Source organism: Ictalurus furcatus, chromosome 16 (assembly GCF_023375685.1).
Source record: "Ictalurus furcatus strain D&B chromosome 16, Billie_1.0, whole genome shotgun sequence".
NCBI lineage: Eukaryota > Metazoa > Chordata > Actinopteri > Siluriformes > Ictaluridae > Ictalurus > Ictalurus furcatus.
In genome coordinates, this window is record NC_071270.1 from 9,518,893 (window position 1) to 9,536,148 (window position 17,256).

The 17,256-nt window shown below is 37.9% G+C and overlaps 1 protein-coding gene across 1 annotated transcript in view; it reads left to right on the top strand.

Moving 5' to 3' along the window:
• uspl1 (ubiquitin specific peptidase like 1) overlaps positions 1 to 16,776 on the top strand; it is a 36,258-nt gene extending 19,482 nt beyond the window's left edge. The window contains exons 6-9 of the mRNA XM_053645242.1: positions 8,105 to 8,234; positions 10,249 to 10,374; positions 10,534 to 10,694; positions 14,171 to 16,776. Coding sequence (XP_053501217.1) covers positions 8,105 to 8,234; positions 10,249 to 10,374; positions 10,534 to 10,694; positions 14,171 to 15,591 — 1,838 coding nt within the window. The 3' untranslated portion in view covers positions 15,592 to 16,776. The remainder of the gene's footprint in view (positions 1 to 8,104; positions 8,235 to 10,248; positions 10,375 to 10,533; positions 10,695 to 14,170) is intronic.
• The last annotated feature ends 480 nt before the right edge of the window (positions 16,777 to 17,256 follow it).

Sequence of the window (17,256 nt, forward strand, 5' to 3'; positions counted from 1 at the left end):
TAAACCTTTTAAGCAACTTGCACCAGTTTCCCCAACCCCTTCCACATAGTGGAGGATTTTGGATATAAACATAAGTTTGTGCTTGTGCATCACTGTTGTGTGTCCGTGCTACACTTGTGTGTCTGTGTGTCCGCTTTATAAAGTTTGATCTTCTCTGCGGTGTTTAATATAAAATGCACCCCTGCCTTAGAGGACCTGGAGGTTGCACGCTTTCTTCCTCAGTCACTTCACAATTATGCCTCATCTGATGGTGACTGAGGTCATAATGGGTATAATAGGTAATGTTGACAAACGGTAAGCTGAAGAAATTCATTGTCGGTGACTCTGGGTATCTGCTAGTGGCTTCACATTACGTGCCAATGACGTTATGCGCCGTTGACTGGGAAGCGACTTATACTTCCGGTTAGGAAAAAAAACGCTGGTTTTTGAGTAGATGCTACCTTTCTAAAATTGGTACACTACACTGTAGAGTGCGCAGTGCATAGTGTATAGTACGTCATTTGGGACACGAAACGAACCCTGTGCCACTCGCAGACCAACTAATCGATAATGAGATTCGTTGACAATGATTTTCATAATCGATTATTATCAATTTTATCGATTAGTTGTTGCAGCTCTAATTTATTTTTTTGTCTATCTAGAAATTAATTCCTGGCCACTGCCGACACTCAACGCGTTTTCTAAATCTTTTTGGACACGGGTATGACTTGCAGCAGGTACAGCAATAAGCTTTGATTTTAACCAGTTTTCAGCACTACAGAGGCACATGTGGAACGTGGGTAGTTGCTGCAGGTGCTGGTCTTCTGTGAATGCTTGATAGTGTGAAAATGTTCAGTAGTAGTGTTCTACCATCCATTTTGATACTTTTAGAGACTGTTTATGAGAAACAAAATGTGGATAATCCATATCTCTAACCATCATTCCTGGGACATCCACATCAGGTGGCTGAATCGGTGTCCAGTCACAGATCAAGGCATCTTCTGGTATTTTTCAGAGTCAATAGAAAGGTCTCGTTAATGTCCTGAGTTTTTGTAAATGTGACCTTAATTGCCCACTGCTTGTAAACTGTTAGTGTCTTAAGGTCTGTTCCACAGGTTCATGTGCAATAATTGTTTATGGTTCATTGAACAAGCATGAAAAACATTTGGTACGTTTACATGGACAATAATAATCCGATATTAACCCGATTAAGGCAATAATCTGATTAAGAAACTACCATGTAAACAGCAATTATTGATTACCTTAATCTGACTAAAGTAATACTCTAAGTAAACACAAATCGAATTAAGACATGGAGTATTCCTGTTTTAGTCACATTATCGAAGTGCATTACAGACGTAAACACGTTAATCACATTATCAACGTCATGTGGGAGTTTCCACCACATATTGCGACAGGACACATGTACACGCGGCAGTTCTCAACAGTTTGATGGCAAACAAGAGAGTATGGCTGCGTCCGAAACCGCATGCTTACCTGAAATTCACATATTTCTGCTACTATATAGTAGGTAAGTACGTGGTTTCGGATGCAGCCCATGGCTTCAAGCAGTTGTCTATTTGCACATGTAGCATGACAAATAATTTACTGCACTTGGGTCTTTCATTTTTATTTTTATGGAAGCTTCAAGACTGTATATGGTACCATAACGAGTATGAACTGTATGTCGATACGTGAAATTCTGGAGGGACAGCGTGGTGTGGGGACGTGATGACGTGCAATTAATCGCTCTATGTTCTGTAACATGTAAAACCTGAACATGAAAGGAATATTCTAAAAGCGACTCATGTATACACTTTAATCACAATATTGTCTTATTCAGAGTAAGATCAATAATTAGATTATTGCTGTCAATGTAAACATAGTTGTTGTTTAAACTCTTTCCAATAAAGATCTGTAAAGCTTATTTGGATTTTACACAATTCTTTAAAATACAGTCTCCTGAAAAAGGGACTTTTTATACGTATGTGTGTGTGTTTGTGTGTATGTATGTGTATCTCATTTAAAAAAAAAAAAAAAACACTGTACGTTGGTAAAAGAAGAGAGTGGTTTTGTAACTTTATATCTTCAGTGAACGGAGGCGATACCAATCAGACAGGGTTTACAGAAGAGTACATGGAAACACTCGTGCCTTATTGGCTGATGGGTCTCTATTCTGCCAAACGCTATCTCACACAGTCTTTATTTATTTATTTATTTATTTATTTATTTATTTATTTTTAAACCAGTAAATGGGTTGAAACTGAAGCAGTAACATGGTCAACATGAAAACAAGGTGTGTACAGGTGCATCTCAAAAAATTTGAATATCGTGGGGGGAAAAAAATTCCCCGTTATTCAAAAAGTGGAACTTTCATGTACTCTAGATTCATTATACATAAAGTGAAATATTTCAAGCCTTTTTTGTTTTAATCTTGATGGTTATGGCTTACAGCTCATGGAAATCAAAAATCCAATATCTCAGGATATTAGAATATAGAATTTATAATACAGAAATTTCGACCTGAAAAGAGCTATAATCAGCTAATTAACTGAAAACACCTGCAAAGTTTTCCTGAGCTCAATCTCTGTCTGGTTCAGTACACAACCACAATCATGGGTAAGATGAAAGTAAATTTTTAATTTCATCCCAGAGTCTGGAGGAAAAGTGGAGAGGCACAGAATCCAAGTTGCTTGAAGTCCAGTGTGAAGTTTCCACAGTCTTTGATGTGGGATGCCATGTCATCTGCTGGTGTTGGTCTACTGTGTTTTCTCAAGTCGCGCGTCAATGCAGCCATCTACCAGGGGATTTTAGAGCATTTCATGCTTCTATCTGCTGACAAGCTTTATGGAGATGCTGATTTCCTTTTCCAGCAGGACTTGGCACCTGCCCACATTGCCAAAACTACTAGTAACTGGTTTGCTGACCATGGTATTACTGTGCTTGATTGGCCAGCAGGGCTCTACGGTAACAATTTTTATTTTATTTTATTTATTTATTTACAAAAATTTAGGAGCACAGTCAAAAATGTAGGAGTACGGTTGAAGGTTTTTTTTTTTTTAATTATTATTATTATTTTTATATAATGGAGATGGTAACATTAATGAGCCACAATATAACACGCAAGTAGGCATGAGAAAACTTGAGCTTGTCAATTATGACAGAATTTAGGAACATAGTGTGAGCCAAAAATTTATTTACCTTCTGATAAACTAAATTTAATATTTTCAGTTAATTTTACAGGCTGTATGCAAAAAAAAAAGGTTAATCTGTTCCACCTTGTAAACAAATGCAAAACACCTCAATGTTCAGTCTTTGAAGTGTGTTCCTCTTACATATTTTTAAAGCTACACTATTAGACATTTTCCACTGTAATGGTTCTGGGCTGGAGTCAGTTCTCGAACCACTCTATGTATATTGTGTATATATCTGAATAATCTCATATAGGATGTGATTGGGTGAGTTCATTTTCCACCAGATGCAAATCGCTTTAGTTTAATGGTGTTCATTATGGATGATCCGATCAGTATTTTACAACTGATACCGATTTCTTATCATCTTGACCGAAACCGATCCAGATACCAATCTTTTTTTGTTTAAGCTTTAATCAGGAGGTCTGTCATAAACAGTTAAATGTAAGCTCTCTGCTCATGGTCACTGTTAATTGAAATAAAATAATAGCAATGAGAAATACTGTTGGTTAATTGATAAATAAACAAGCATAAAATCTTTATTTTTAAATATCTTAAACAATGGAGTCCTAATTAAAAGTAGACGAACACAAGCATGATCAATCTTTGAAAAAGAAGACTAATGGCCTTCTAAGGAAATAGCCTACTAAGCTTAACGTCAAATTAATATTAAATGCAACCCATAGTAATTAAACATTTCATTTTTCATTATTTTATATTTTGAGTTTATTGTAATATCTATTTTTTTTTATTAAATGATTTATTTATAACTATGCACATTTTCTGTCTTTACATTTTTTTTGTTGTTTGTTTTTCAGTTGTTCCTTTTAGATTGGTTCCCCCAGTACAGTGTTGCCATGTCTGCCGATAATATTGTTTTTCGTGGGATTAAATCAAAACATGGAAACTGGAGCTGACTTTTCTAGTGATATCTGGCAACCATGAGTTTAAATTAAGTGAATGCGCTGTCTATTAGAGTTGGTGAAGAGAGTGAAGGGAGAGTGGCAGCATGTTTGCAGACTGAAAAGTTTCTACTTTAGATTATGATTGGTGAGGAATTATTTAATAAAGAAGTTTGAATTACACCCACCTTGTAGCGTTAGCATTATAATTAATTTACTGGCACCCGACGCCGCTGTGGCTACACGAGAATGTCGCGGGTTCAGGTCATTTTAGGTGATCGATAAAAGATGGCGGTTTGTGAGATCGGCTGGTTGAGAGAAGCAGGTGATGTACAGTGTTACTCTTGTCATCATAATGGCATCTTTGCAGTATTTGCACACTTGTTCAGTTGAATGAGGTGATGGAAAAGCAGTGTGAAAGTAGCTAAACGCGGTGTAGATGCATTTTGGAGTTGTAGTTTTTATTCCGATTGTATTCTACAACTTTGAACAGGTCACTCGCACTGGTGCACCTATATATTTTTTCAGTCGCACAAAGTAATTTTCAGTTGCAAATGTGATTGAAATGGTCACACTGTAGAGCCCTGTTGGCCAGCCAACTCACCTGACCTGAACCCCATAGAGAATCTATGATCCAACAATACAGACGAGCTGAAGGCTGCCATCAAAGCAACCTGAGCTTCCATAACAGCTCAGCAGTGCCACAGGCTGATTGCCTCCATGCCACACCACATTGATGCAGTAATTTGTGCAAAAGGGGCACCAACCAAGTATTGACTGCATAAATTAACATACATTTTCAGAAGGTCAACATTTCTGTATTATAAATTCTTATTCTAATATTTTGAGATACTGGATTTTTGATTTCCATGAGCTATAAGCTGTGATCAAGCTTAAAACAAAAAAAAAGGCCTGAAATATTTCACTTTGTGTGTAAAGAATCTAGAATATAATAAAGTTCCACTTTTTTGAGATGTACCTATAAATGTCTATTTGAGTTCCAGTTTACGTGAACATGATATGAGCAGAGCATAAGGAAAGATAATATACTTTGCACGGCAATGTAGCAGTTAAACCCATAGCTTATTTGTGTTGTGCCTCCCCTTGGCTAGTGACACCAAACTAGCCTAGTTATAAAAGTTTTATATTTTATCGGTCTGGTAGTCCTACACACAGTAACAACACCCGAGGCAAGCTTTATGATAAATCTGACTTTTTCTGGTCATGTCATACATTGACGCATGCTAAAATTACTGAAAGAACTGAGATTCACTTTGTAGTGTGTGGGGGTTTTTCTTTTTTTTTAGGTTTGATAGTTTTGAAAGTAACTTGAAAGTAAAGTAATTAGTAATCTGATTACTTTTTACATTCAGTAATGTAATCAGATTGCAATGTTAAAGTAGCAATTAGTAATCTGTAGTGGATTACTTTTTATGAGTAACTTACCAAACACTGTTGATGAGAGGTTGGAGGAAAATGGTCAAAAATGTTTGAGCTTCCAGGAGGGATATAATAACTCAAATATGCACTTTTTACAACTGTGGTGAGAACAAAGGCATTTTAGAAGCACAACACATGAAACCTTGAGGTGGATGGGCTACAGCAGCAGACCACATCAGGTTCCCCTCCTGTCAGCCAAGAACAGGGCACCGGCTCACCAAAATTGGACACTTGAAGAGTAGAAAGAAAAATCACCTGGTCTTTTTCCAGTCTTCATACTGTCTAGTTTGAGTTAGTTTGTGCCTATGATGGCCTCAGAATCTTGTGCTTGTTTGCCAGGAGTGGAACCTAATTGGTTCTTCTGTTGTAGCCACTGTTCAATGTTTTATGCATGCTGAGATGCTTTACCGCTCACCATGGTTGTAAGGAGTGATTATATGAGTTACTATATCCTTAGTGGCAGTTCAAACCAATCTGGCCATTTTCTTCTGACCTCTCTTATCAACAAGGTGTTTCCACCCACAGAACTTTCAGTCACTCAGTGTGGGGTTTTTTTTTTTTTTAAATTTATTTTTATTTATTTAATTTTTTTTTTGCACCAGATGATATCAGAGACTGATTCACACCAACTGTTTTAATGAAACAAAATTGTGTGCAATGACCTACATGTGCTCTTAAAAGAATTACATATTGTTCTGACAGTGGTGTGTCCTTTTTTGGTATTAAAACAAAAATATTCACTTTAATTGTAGAAAGTGTCTCCATTATTACTCTGCACTGGAATAAAAACGTTGAATACATTCATCAAGCCATCCCACCGGCACACAAATATGATGAGTGCAATTTGAAAGAATTTCAGGTTTAACCATACTGAGATTAGAATATTTTATTTATAGTATCCTCATGAGTACATTCCCCTTTGAAAGTATTGGAATGGCAAGCCCAAAACTTTTGTTTTTGCCATACACTTAAGGTGATTGGGTTTGAGATCAAAATGAATGATAAGATTTCCTGCTTTCATTTTCTTTTATATATGGTTTAAAAAAAAAATAGGTGAGCAAAAGTAATGTTTGGTTTCATATCCCCTGCTTGCAATAATTACATCAAGCTGGCAAACACTGAATTCTTGCATTCTTCTTTTATGATGCTTTTCCAGGCTACAGCTTCTTTCAATCTTTATTTGTTTTTGAAGGCTTCTCCCTTCGATCTTCTCTTCAGGATGCGCAATGCATGCTCAATTGGGTTAATGTCTGGTGAATGATTTGGCCAGTCTAAAACTTTCACTTTTTTCCCTGTTGAATTCCTTCGAATTGTTGGCAGTGTGTTTTGGGTCATTGTTTGGTGCATGTTTAAGATCCTCCCAATTAGACTGGATACATTTTTCTGTAAATTGGCAGACAGTGTTTCTTTAGACTTATAAATTCATTAGCAATTCATATGTAAGATTAGTGAGCCTGTTCCAGAAGCATCCACGTAAGCCATGACATTACCTCCACTGATCTAGACCGATGACCAGACTGTGGATTCCAGTCTGGCCTTCTGATTCTTACTGCTGAGTGGATTGAATCTTGTGGTATGGCCTCTATATTTCTGTTCTTGAAGTCTTCTTCGAATGGTGGATTGTGATACTTTCACCCCATGGTGGTTTTGATCAAGTCACTAACTGTTGTTTTGCGGTTTTTCTCCACAGCTCTCAAAATGTTCGTTATCAATTGCTATTATTTTCCTTGGTCAACCTGTTCGATGTCTGGTTGTTGGTACACCAATGGTTTTTCTTTTTTCAGAACATTCCAAATTGTTGCATTAGCTATGCTCAGTGTTTGTGCAATTGCGCTTATTGATTTCACGTCTTTTCTTAGCTTCAAAATATGTGCTCTGGTCTTCATTTTGGATTATCATTTTTAGTAACAAGTGCAGTCTTCACATGGCAAAACCAGGGCTCAAACCAAGAGTAGACATCCACGGTTATTAATTATTAATCTAATAGGGCACACCTGGACAACAAGAAACATGTTCCAGTGTTATTAAAATAAAATTTTCACTTGAAAAATGGGTGGGTTCAAACAAAAGGTGCCATGTTCTAAGTCGTTTAACAAATTTAAATAAAAAATATAAGGAAATGAAAGATTAAATTCTGGTCTATATTCTCATTCACATTTGGTCTCAAATCCAAATGTCTTCAGTGTATAGCTTGCTGTTCCAGTACTTTTGGAGGGGACTACATTTCAAGGGCCTACAGAATGCATTTGTTATCTGCACTCACTCATACTGATGATTAGCTTGTGATCGTTGCTTAGTCTTAGTTTGAGTATTCATAATGTTTTTTGTTTGTTTGTTTTGGGGGGGCATTTTCGCATTGTTTTGGTGCAATTTGTGTCTCTCTCTTGAGTTTTGCTGGTTGTTTTTTTTTTTTTTTTTATGGCTTCCTTTTCTTGGCTATTGTAGCAACAACAAAAAAAAATTCTTCAGGGATCAATTAAATTTGTACATCTGGTTTGCCAGCCATCATTTGTGCACAGTCTCTTTTTCACTATTGCATTCATTTTGAAGTAAAAAGACATTTCATTGTTTGATATTAATATTGTTTTGCAGGTCAGAAGGAGACGCCTGTCTTTGCTCTCCCTCTGCTCCTAAGGTCAGATGACTGGGCTAATAGTCTATTCCAGCATACTGGTCAGTGGGAATTTAGGTGCACATGCTGTGGATACAATTTCAGCACAAGGTAGTTCATTTACTATTAGTGTTTACAATTATTGTTTTTTGTTTCTGCGTGTTTTCTTTCTCTCTCTCACTCTCTTGCTCTCTCCCCCTCTCTTTTGTCAGCAGGCTTAGTCACTGCTTACATAGATTCCACTGTCAGCTACCTAGTGGTAGAAAATATCAGATTAGCTGTTTATTTGGCCCCTTATAGGTCATATGGATGATTTAATTAAATCACATTCATATTAAGGTGTGAGATTGTCCAAAAAAAAAAAAAGAATGGTTTCACCCATTCTAACTGTCAAGACAGTTACCTTTATGTGCTGGTGCTCTCATATGGCTAGCCTTACGTTCTTTGTCTCAATTCATACACATCTCGTCAAGGCTGGTTATAGAGGTGTTGGACTCTAGTGTTGAGGCGGTGAATGGCTACAATGCCTAGGTGGGTGTGACTGGAAGGAAATGGAGCAGGTGAACACGGCAGTGAGAAGACTGCTGTACCATGAAGTGGGAGAGTCCAGAAGGGCCGGACAGGCCTTGGATGATGCAGTCCGCCCAGTCTGTAGTCCAAATCCAGCAGGAAGTAGAGGAAGGGCCTCATAATCATAGAAGTGACCAGAATGGAGCAAGTGGAATACAGTTTAAATTCAGTGGCAGGGGGCAACAGAGGCACTAGACGACATTGGAGTTAGTTGCTGGTTGAGTGGTCAGCTGGGCAGATATATGGAAACTGGCTCAGGCTTGGCTCAGCTTTCATATTAGGGTGACATACAACACCCTGTCCTGCCCCAAATTCCCAGTCAATGGCTTGGCACTGCAATTCTACTCTTCTGCAATTCATTCTCCTCTCTGCATTAGTTTCCCACTTTGGGTTTTTCACATCCCAGCCACTCGACTTACTGCTAGCATGGTTGAGTGGTTACACACGCTGTAGGTAAAATGATGGTTCACAAGCAGGTTGGCCTGGGCCACATGCCTGCAGGTGATACCTGGATCATGTCTATGGGGTTAGAATAATAACAACCCCATCATGTCTATGGGGTTGTTTCATAATTCCAAATAAATAGATTACGAGCCACAAATAAATGTAGCGAGATTCACAAACATTAAGTTCACAAATAATGAGATTTGCATTTTTACAAATGTTTTTATATCACAAACACAACTCTGCCTGACATTCGTTTGTGGATTGCTCCTGTGCATTTGTGGATTTTGAAACATTTTTAGCATCACGAGTGCACACACATCCACAAATAGGTGGACTCACAATCTACTTAAGCCAATCGGATAACAGCCATATTGCACTGACCAACCATAGCACGTTCTCAGTCTCAGTCACGTTTTTTTACAATAAGGGCTTGTCCCCTTAGTTCCAGTAAAACAAAATCTTAAAGCTACAGCATAGAGACATTCTAGACAGTTGTGTGTTTCCAATTTTGTGGCAACAGTTTTGGAAAGGCCCACGTATGGGTGTGACTGTCAAACACAAACTTTTGGCCATGTAGTTGTGTATATAATATTAAGGAGAGAAAAAAATCAGACATGATTTACCTTTTTGATTTTTTTTTTACCTGTTGCAAAAACCTGCCATTTTAACAGGGGTGTGTAGATTTTTTTTTAATATCCACTCTGTGACTGCAATAAGGTGCATGTGCACTAGGAATTATCCATGTTATTCTAACTGCTGGTTATCTGGAGTTCTTAAGAACTGCTGGACAAATTTAACCTGCTTGTCTTCTTTACCCCAAGTATGAAAGGAAACAGGCACACACAGGGCCATGGAAAATGGTTCATTTTGAGCTTGGAAATGTATTGTTTATCAGGGCTTTCTTGAGGTTCAGTTAACATTTGATAAAAAAAAAAATTCTAAACAATTATAAAGTAATCTCCATCACTGAATTCACACCGACAAGCCAATCGAATGGGTGAGATCTCATAGTACTTGTCGTCATGAACAGGAGAATTAAAAGTTGTCCAATCCTACTTCCGATTCATAGAAAGTCTACCGTAATAATAAGCTTGGTTCTCATTTACAGCATGGAGAAGACTGTAACAACGTTTACACAGCTCATGGCTGATTGGCACCCACTCAGAGCAGTCCACCGAGCACAGTGCAGCAACTGTCATAACAAGAACCAGAAGAGGAAATTGGTCTTACAGAGGTGATAGGATGATAGATACTTTTTCTTTTTATCCCACTGATTTTTTTAGTGAGCCGTGATGTTTCTTCATGCTGTACTATATATTTTTATAATGTGTGAGATCCAAATTTATTCATTATTTATTTATATTTTTGGTAATTTCTCTTATTTCTTCTCCAGAATTTCTTCGGTGCTTGCACTACACTTTGTGGAGGGACTGCCACGGAGAGACATCTCCAAGTACGCATTTGATTTCCATGGCACGCACTACAAAATCAAAACTATTATACAATACAGTGAACAACGTGAGCACTTTGTCACATGGATCCATCAACCAGATGGTGAGTCTCAACCTTTATATGAAATACATTTCAGCTAATGTATTTCTTTTTCTAATTAAGGTGATTATAAGTAACTTTGCTTTTTTTATTGGAAACTGGTTATGTGACTGAAGTTCCAATTGTATAGTTTTTGATATATTGGTAAGAATAGGACCCTGTTGGATGTTTATGGGTAAAGTTATGATGTACTAGCACTGCTTGTGTTGTCAGAAGGAACATTGTGCTGTTTTCTGATTCTGCACAATCTGTAGTGTTTAATTTCTCTAAATACCTACATAATTTTGAAAGCCTACTAAAAATCTTGCAACAATCAATAATGGCACTTTTGTTGAATGCCAGTAGGTTGGGCACATGAATGACTGTAACATAAAACTGGATTGTCAATTGTTGGCCAGACTGAACAGAGAAAATTTTTTAAAGTGGGGTGGCAAGAAGGCCAGTCACAGAGTAGCAAAAGGTTGTTATAGCATTTGGTATGGAAACAGGACACCGGTAAAATGAAGTCTCAGGTTTTTCCAGTGTGTTGAAATGGACGTTATTAACAGGTCTGTGACAAATGGGATATACTTGTGTAATTATTTGGAATAAAACTCAAATTGACAAACACAAGACCCTGATGGAATCCTCACCTGACCGAGTGCTTGCACTGCCTCCTGGAGACAGACAGACAGATGACCAGGAGAAGCATGGGGGGGATATTTGCGCAGAGACCTTATTTAGGTGTGCAATTGTGAACATCCTTTGTCTAACGCAGTGGTTCTCAACCAGGGGGGCTTGGAAGGGGGGCGCAAATTGTTTTCAGGAGAAAACAGACAGGGCATCATTTGGGTACTAGGTGTGTTTTATTGCTTTTCAATAAAAGAGAAAAAAGAATCTGTATTTTCTTTTTGCTAGGGAGAGGCGGAGCTTAGACTGCCTTTTATCGAGCTGTCAGTGCAGACCAGTGTTACCAACTTAGCGCATTTTCAGACTCCTTTAGCGACTTTTTTTTTTTGCAAAAAACTAAAAGCACCTAGTGACACATGTAGCGACTTTTTGGACAAACCTTACATGCCACATGATAGGGGAGGCTTGGGTGGGGCTTTCGTTAGAAAGGGTTGAGAAACTCCGGTCTAATGTGCATCTGCTAAGTGTTAATATTTTTATTTGAGAGAGTGTATGTGTGTGTGTGTGTGTGTGTGTGTATATATATATATATATATATATATATATATATATATATATATATATATATATATATATATATATATATATATATACACACATACACACACACACATACACACACAAATAATATAATTAATTGATTATGAAAATCGTTGTCAATGAATCTCATTATCGATTGGTTGGTCTGCACACAGCACGTGGTTCATTTGTTCACCACGTTACGTTTGTTCTGAAAACACGTATCGCAGAGTAAATACTAAAGTTGTGTCCCAAATGACGTAGTATACACTTGCACTATGTACTCTGCCGTCTATTGTATGAATTTTAGAAAGGTAATATGATCTCAAATGTAACACTAGCATTTTTTTACTAACCGGAAGTATAAGCTGTTTCCCAGTCAGTGACGCATGATGTCATATGCACTTAATGTGATGCTGCTGGCTTTAGCAGATACCCAGCGTCACCGACAATGACTTTCTTCAGTTAACTGTTTGTCAACGTTACCTTTTATTCCCAACATGACCTCAGTCACCATCAGACGAGGCGTAATCAAGTGACTGAGGAAGAAAGTGTGCAACTTCCAAGTCTTCTAAATCAGAGGCACATTTTATATTAAACAAAGCAGAGTTTGTGTAGCAGGGACACTTGTGTGCCTTGTGTCAGCCGTGTGTGCGCGCACGCGTGTGATTTATTTATTTATTTTTTTGATGTTTGGACAAGCAAACATTTGATCCTGTTTGAAACTGTGCCTATTAATAAAGATGATATGCTCTGTGAAATGGCATACAAAATTTACATTTTGTAGTAATTTTATAATTTGAATTAACATAAAACAGATCACTCACATGGAAAAAGTAACCTTCAAATCTAAAAAATTAGAAGCAGTTGTTCAACATGCCAAGATTTAAAGAGTTCTGTAAGGCCTTCAAAAAAAAGGTTGTGGATGCTTACGAGTCTGGTAGGGTTTATAAAGATCTCCAAATTATTTGAAATACATCATTCCTATGTAAGGAAAATAATCTACAAATGGCGCAGATTTCAAAGGTCCAGGACTAGCCGTCCCAGCAAATTCAACCCAAGAGCAGACCGTCTGATGCAAAACAAACTCTCCAAGAACCTCACAATTTCATCACCAGATCTACTAGGAAGTCTTAAGTTGGTGTCAAAGTGCATTTGTCTACAATCAGAAAGAGATTACACAGATTTCATCCGCATGTGAGGTGTGCAAGGAAAATGCCTTTGCAAGACTACGGTTTGCCAATGAACATATAGGCAAAGAACAGGACTTTTGGAATGATGTGCTCTGGACAAACAAATCAAAGAGTTGTTTGACCACTGTAACAGCAGCAGGCATGTTTGACGCAGACCAAAAGCAGCTTTTCAGGAGAAGCACCTCATACCAACTTTGAAGCAGGGTGGTGAAAATGTTATGGTTTGGGGTTGCTTCACTCCCTCAGGGACTGGACAGCTTGCATTCATTGATTTAACTATGAATTCTGCATCATAACAATGCTTAAAGATAATGTGAAGCCATCTGCCCAAAAGTTGATGTTGAACCGAAAGTGGACCTTTCAACAGTATAATGATCCTACTAGCAAATTCACCAAGGAATGGCTCAAAAAGAAGAAATGGATTTTTATGGAATGGCCTAGTCAAAGCCCGGATTTGAATCCCATTGAAATGTGAGGGGATTTGAAATGGACAGTAAATGAAAGAAAATCCTCATACATACAACTCAAAAGAATACTGCATGGATTAGTGCTCATAAATTCCAGCATGCCTGGTGGACAATTATGCAAAACGCCTAAAAGGTTATTTCTACTAAAGGAGGCATTACTAACTTCTGAGGCCAAGGGTGTACTTACTTTTTCCATAGAAGAATATCACTTTTATTGATATTTCTGTTGAATAAATGATTGAAAAGTATTCCTTGTATTTTTTGTTCAAGTATATCAACCTTATTAATAGGCACTGTTTCAAAGATGTTCAAAAGCTTGCTTGTCTAAATGTCAAAAACGTCAACAGTTACATATAATTACAAAATGTAGACGGTGCCTAAAAAGTGCAAAAGTTGACACTCATTCTTTATTCCTATACACAGTACTTTATCATAGGAATATGATACACAATACTTTATCATATTCCTATGATAAAGTATTGTGACCAAATATAATTACTTAAGTACTTTCCATTTTTGCTCTCAAGTTGGTTTAAACGAAATTGAACGAGAATCCCATTCACCATAGGCTTTTGTTCATGTTTTTGTATGTGCGGTTTAAATTTAATGCAATTATTTCAATTTTCCACAGGATTATGGTTAGAATTTGATGATTTGAAGTACCCTCACTGCATAAACCACAGGAGGTTTACACTCCCAGCCAGTCAGTTCCACCTCATCTTCTGGGAGGCAGTTTCGAGAGAGGTGTCTCAGCTTCCTGATCCTCTCTCTGATAACACCCCTACTCAGAGGATGAGTAAAGTGGTTGATGTCTTTCAAGATATAACTAATTCTGTACCAGATGATGCATGCATCATGGAGGCCTTGAATGGAAATAAAGACAATAATGAGGCTGTCAATACCTGCGATTCTTCAATAGGCAGTGCAACACTGCTTGATACTTTTGAGGGCCTTTCACATAGTGATATTGTCACCCTTACACTGGTTGAGGTCAAAGAAGATGCTGAAGAAAACCCAAATTTCCAGGAAAAGGTAATGGGGCCAGCTGAGTCTAACATCACAAAACCATTTCACCTACTAGAGAAAAGCTCTGACCATCAAACTGAATGCACTGTAAAAAGCAAGAAGGGTGGTGCTAAGGAAGTTTCACCTTCACCAGAAATGATTCTTCATTCAGTAGTAAAAGCATCAGAATCTGCAGAGTCACCAAGAGTGAGCAAGTGTCCACCTGCTCTCCACTCTTCAAATCCTAGTGCCTCCAACCTATCATTTTTATTTCATCAGCATCCTTCACACCAGTCCACACCATTAAGAGCACCCCTTCATGCCACTCATCCAAAAGTTGATCTAAGATTTGATGGCAATGAGTCCCTCCTGGCTAAGCCTGCTGAGCTCTTTGGTGGATACAGAACAAAGAATCCACCAAATCCAGTCCCTGGAGGTCCTTTAAGGCCTCCATTTGTAAAATTGCCCAATGTTCCACAGAAGCCATACAGCTGCCCTGATGGTGTAACGTCTGTGGGTCCAGTTTCCACACTGATGAAATCTGCTAGCCAGAACATCCCAAATTCATCTCTGTCAAAAATTGTCTTATCCACTGAAGCTCTTAGACTGAAACTAATGAAAAGACTAAAGGCCAAGAAGAAGAAGCTGGCAAAGTTAAATCAACTGCTCAGTATAGAGGAAGGTGAGTCTACTCCCAGGCCAGACAGCACGTATATTTCCTCGCCATACTCTGTCACCTCCAGTACATCAGCCTATGATAGCCCAGCATTTGATAATTTCTTTGCTGAGCTGCTATCTCCAGCCATGAGTGCCAGCAATCTGTCACCTGATAGCACAGGCCTCTTGGAGATGCTAACCAACAGCCAGAGCGCTGGGACATCAGAAAGCAGCTCTCAGGAGAACTTGGTGGCAGCTTCTAAGCTTCCAGTTCTAAATGACCCTTCATCTACCAATGACAACTTTCTTGATGAATTGATCTCAGGATCAAGGGAGCAGCAAGCTGTAATTGAGAATGCTGAACTTAATGCTTTGGATATATTCTTTTGATCAGTGTTTTATGTTCTTTGTCCTTTGCACCAGTATACATAAGGCTGGGAAGTTAAAATTACTAACTAAAGATCCATTCTTGTCATATAGATGCTATGGATTTCATTTGTATAAAAAACAAGCTGTTCTTGGCTCAAGTGAACCGTATGAGATCTCTTTGCATCTTCCATCCAACTTGAAAAGAACAGACTCTGCATCAGCAATCAAGGACTGATTCTAATAGAGGCAAATACTTTAAGTTGTAATGTGTATAGAATTGTGTACATTTGAAGTTGATGTTTCACTATCCAGACTGTGCACAAAGTACTGCAGATTTTTGTACAACAAAATAAACTGGAATATTTCTTTATATTTGTCCTATGCCTTATTGATGCATATTTCAAGCTAGTTTTACTGTGAAGCCTAGTTTAGCTATGCAATTTGAAGTAATAAGTTGCTTTAGCTCGAATTAATACTTTGAATAGTATTACAATTCAATGCTAGAGGATACTTTCTAGCTAAATTATTTTGTTTTGAATAGCTTTAAAGTGCTTTTGTCATGATGCAACTGTGTTAAAATCCAGATTCTGATCCCAAGGTAAGGTCAACAATGGGCAGGAAGAAGGCCTGTTCCTTGGGTGGTACTTCATATACGCTGTATGGCCAAAAGCCATGCATACATGGTTTTTCCAAGGTTGGAGTGGAAGAAGTCAAGCGGCCTGCACAGAGCCCAGACCTCAACCTTGTTGAACACCTTTGGGACATCAATGTCCAACCTGCTAATTCTTTCACCCGATCTCAGTAATGCTTTTGTGGCTGAATGGGCTTAAATTCCCATTGTCACATTACAAAATCTAGTGAAAAGCCTTCTCAGAAGAGTGGAGGCTATTATAACAGAAAAGAGGGGACTAAATTTGGAATGGATGCTCAAAAAGCACATATGAGTGTGATGGTCAGGTGTCCACAAACGTTTGGTCATTGGCTATACAGTCACAGTCCACTTTATTAGGAAAACCTGCACTTTGGTTCTTATGCTGGAATATAGTACTTTCCTTTCTCCAAACATAATCATTCTCATTTAAACCAAATAAATCTATTGTGGTCTCATTCATCCACAAAACATTTTTCCAATAGTGAATGAAAATGTTTCCAATGTAAAGAAAAGGTTGTGTGAAAAATTAAATTGAAAAAAGTTGAAAAAAAAAATTAGTCTGTACCGTAGAACTGCATATCTTATTTCCTCTTCTTGTGAGAGACTTCTGGTTTGATTCTGCACTTGATTTTAATGTAGTAAAGTAACAAATGTACTGTGAGCCCTTGCTGCTGTTTATTATGCTGATGTCATTATTAGGGGACCAAGCACCGAAGCTGTGTAGGCTCCTTCTGCTTCCTCTTCTGCTTATTCTTAGGGTGTCTATGGCAGCCTATAGAACTGTCTAGTAAAAAATTTAGCAAATTTGGCACACTGATTGGGGAGGGTCTAAGGAACATTGTTGCCAATGCTCTAGCACCACCATCGGGTCAGAATTGGGCCTAATTTGGAAGCATGTTTAAGGTCAAAACTTTTGAACTGTCCAATTTAAAAGCCAGGCTTCCTGGGATTCTATGAGTCCTTAGGTGTCATTTCAACCTGATTAGATTTTCTGCCATCTTGAAGTTTTTTCGCTACTCCTCCAACAACTTTTG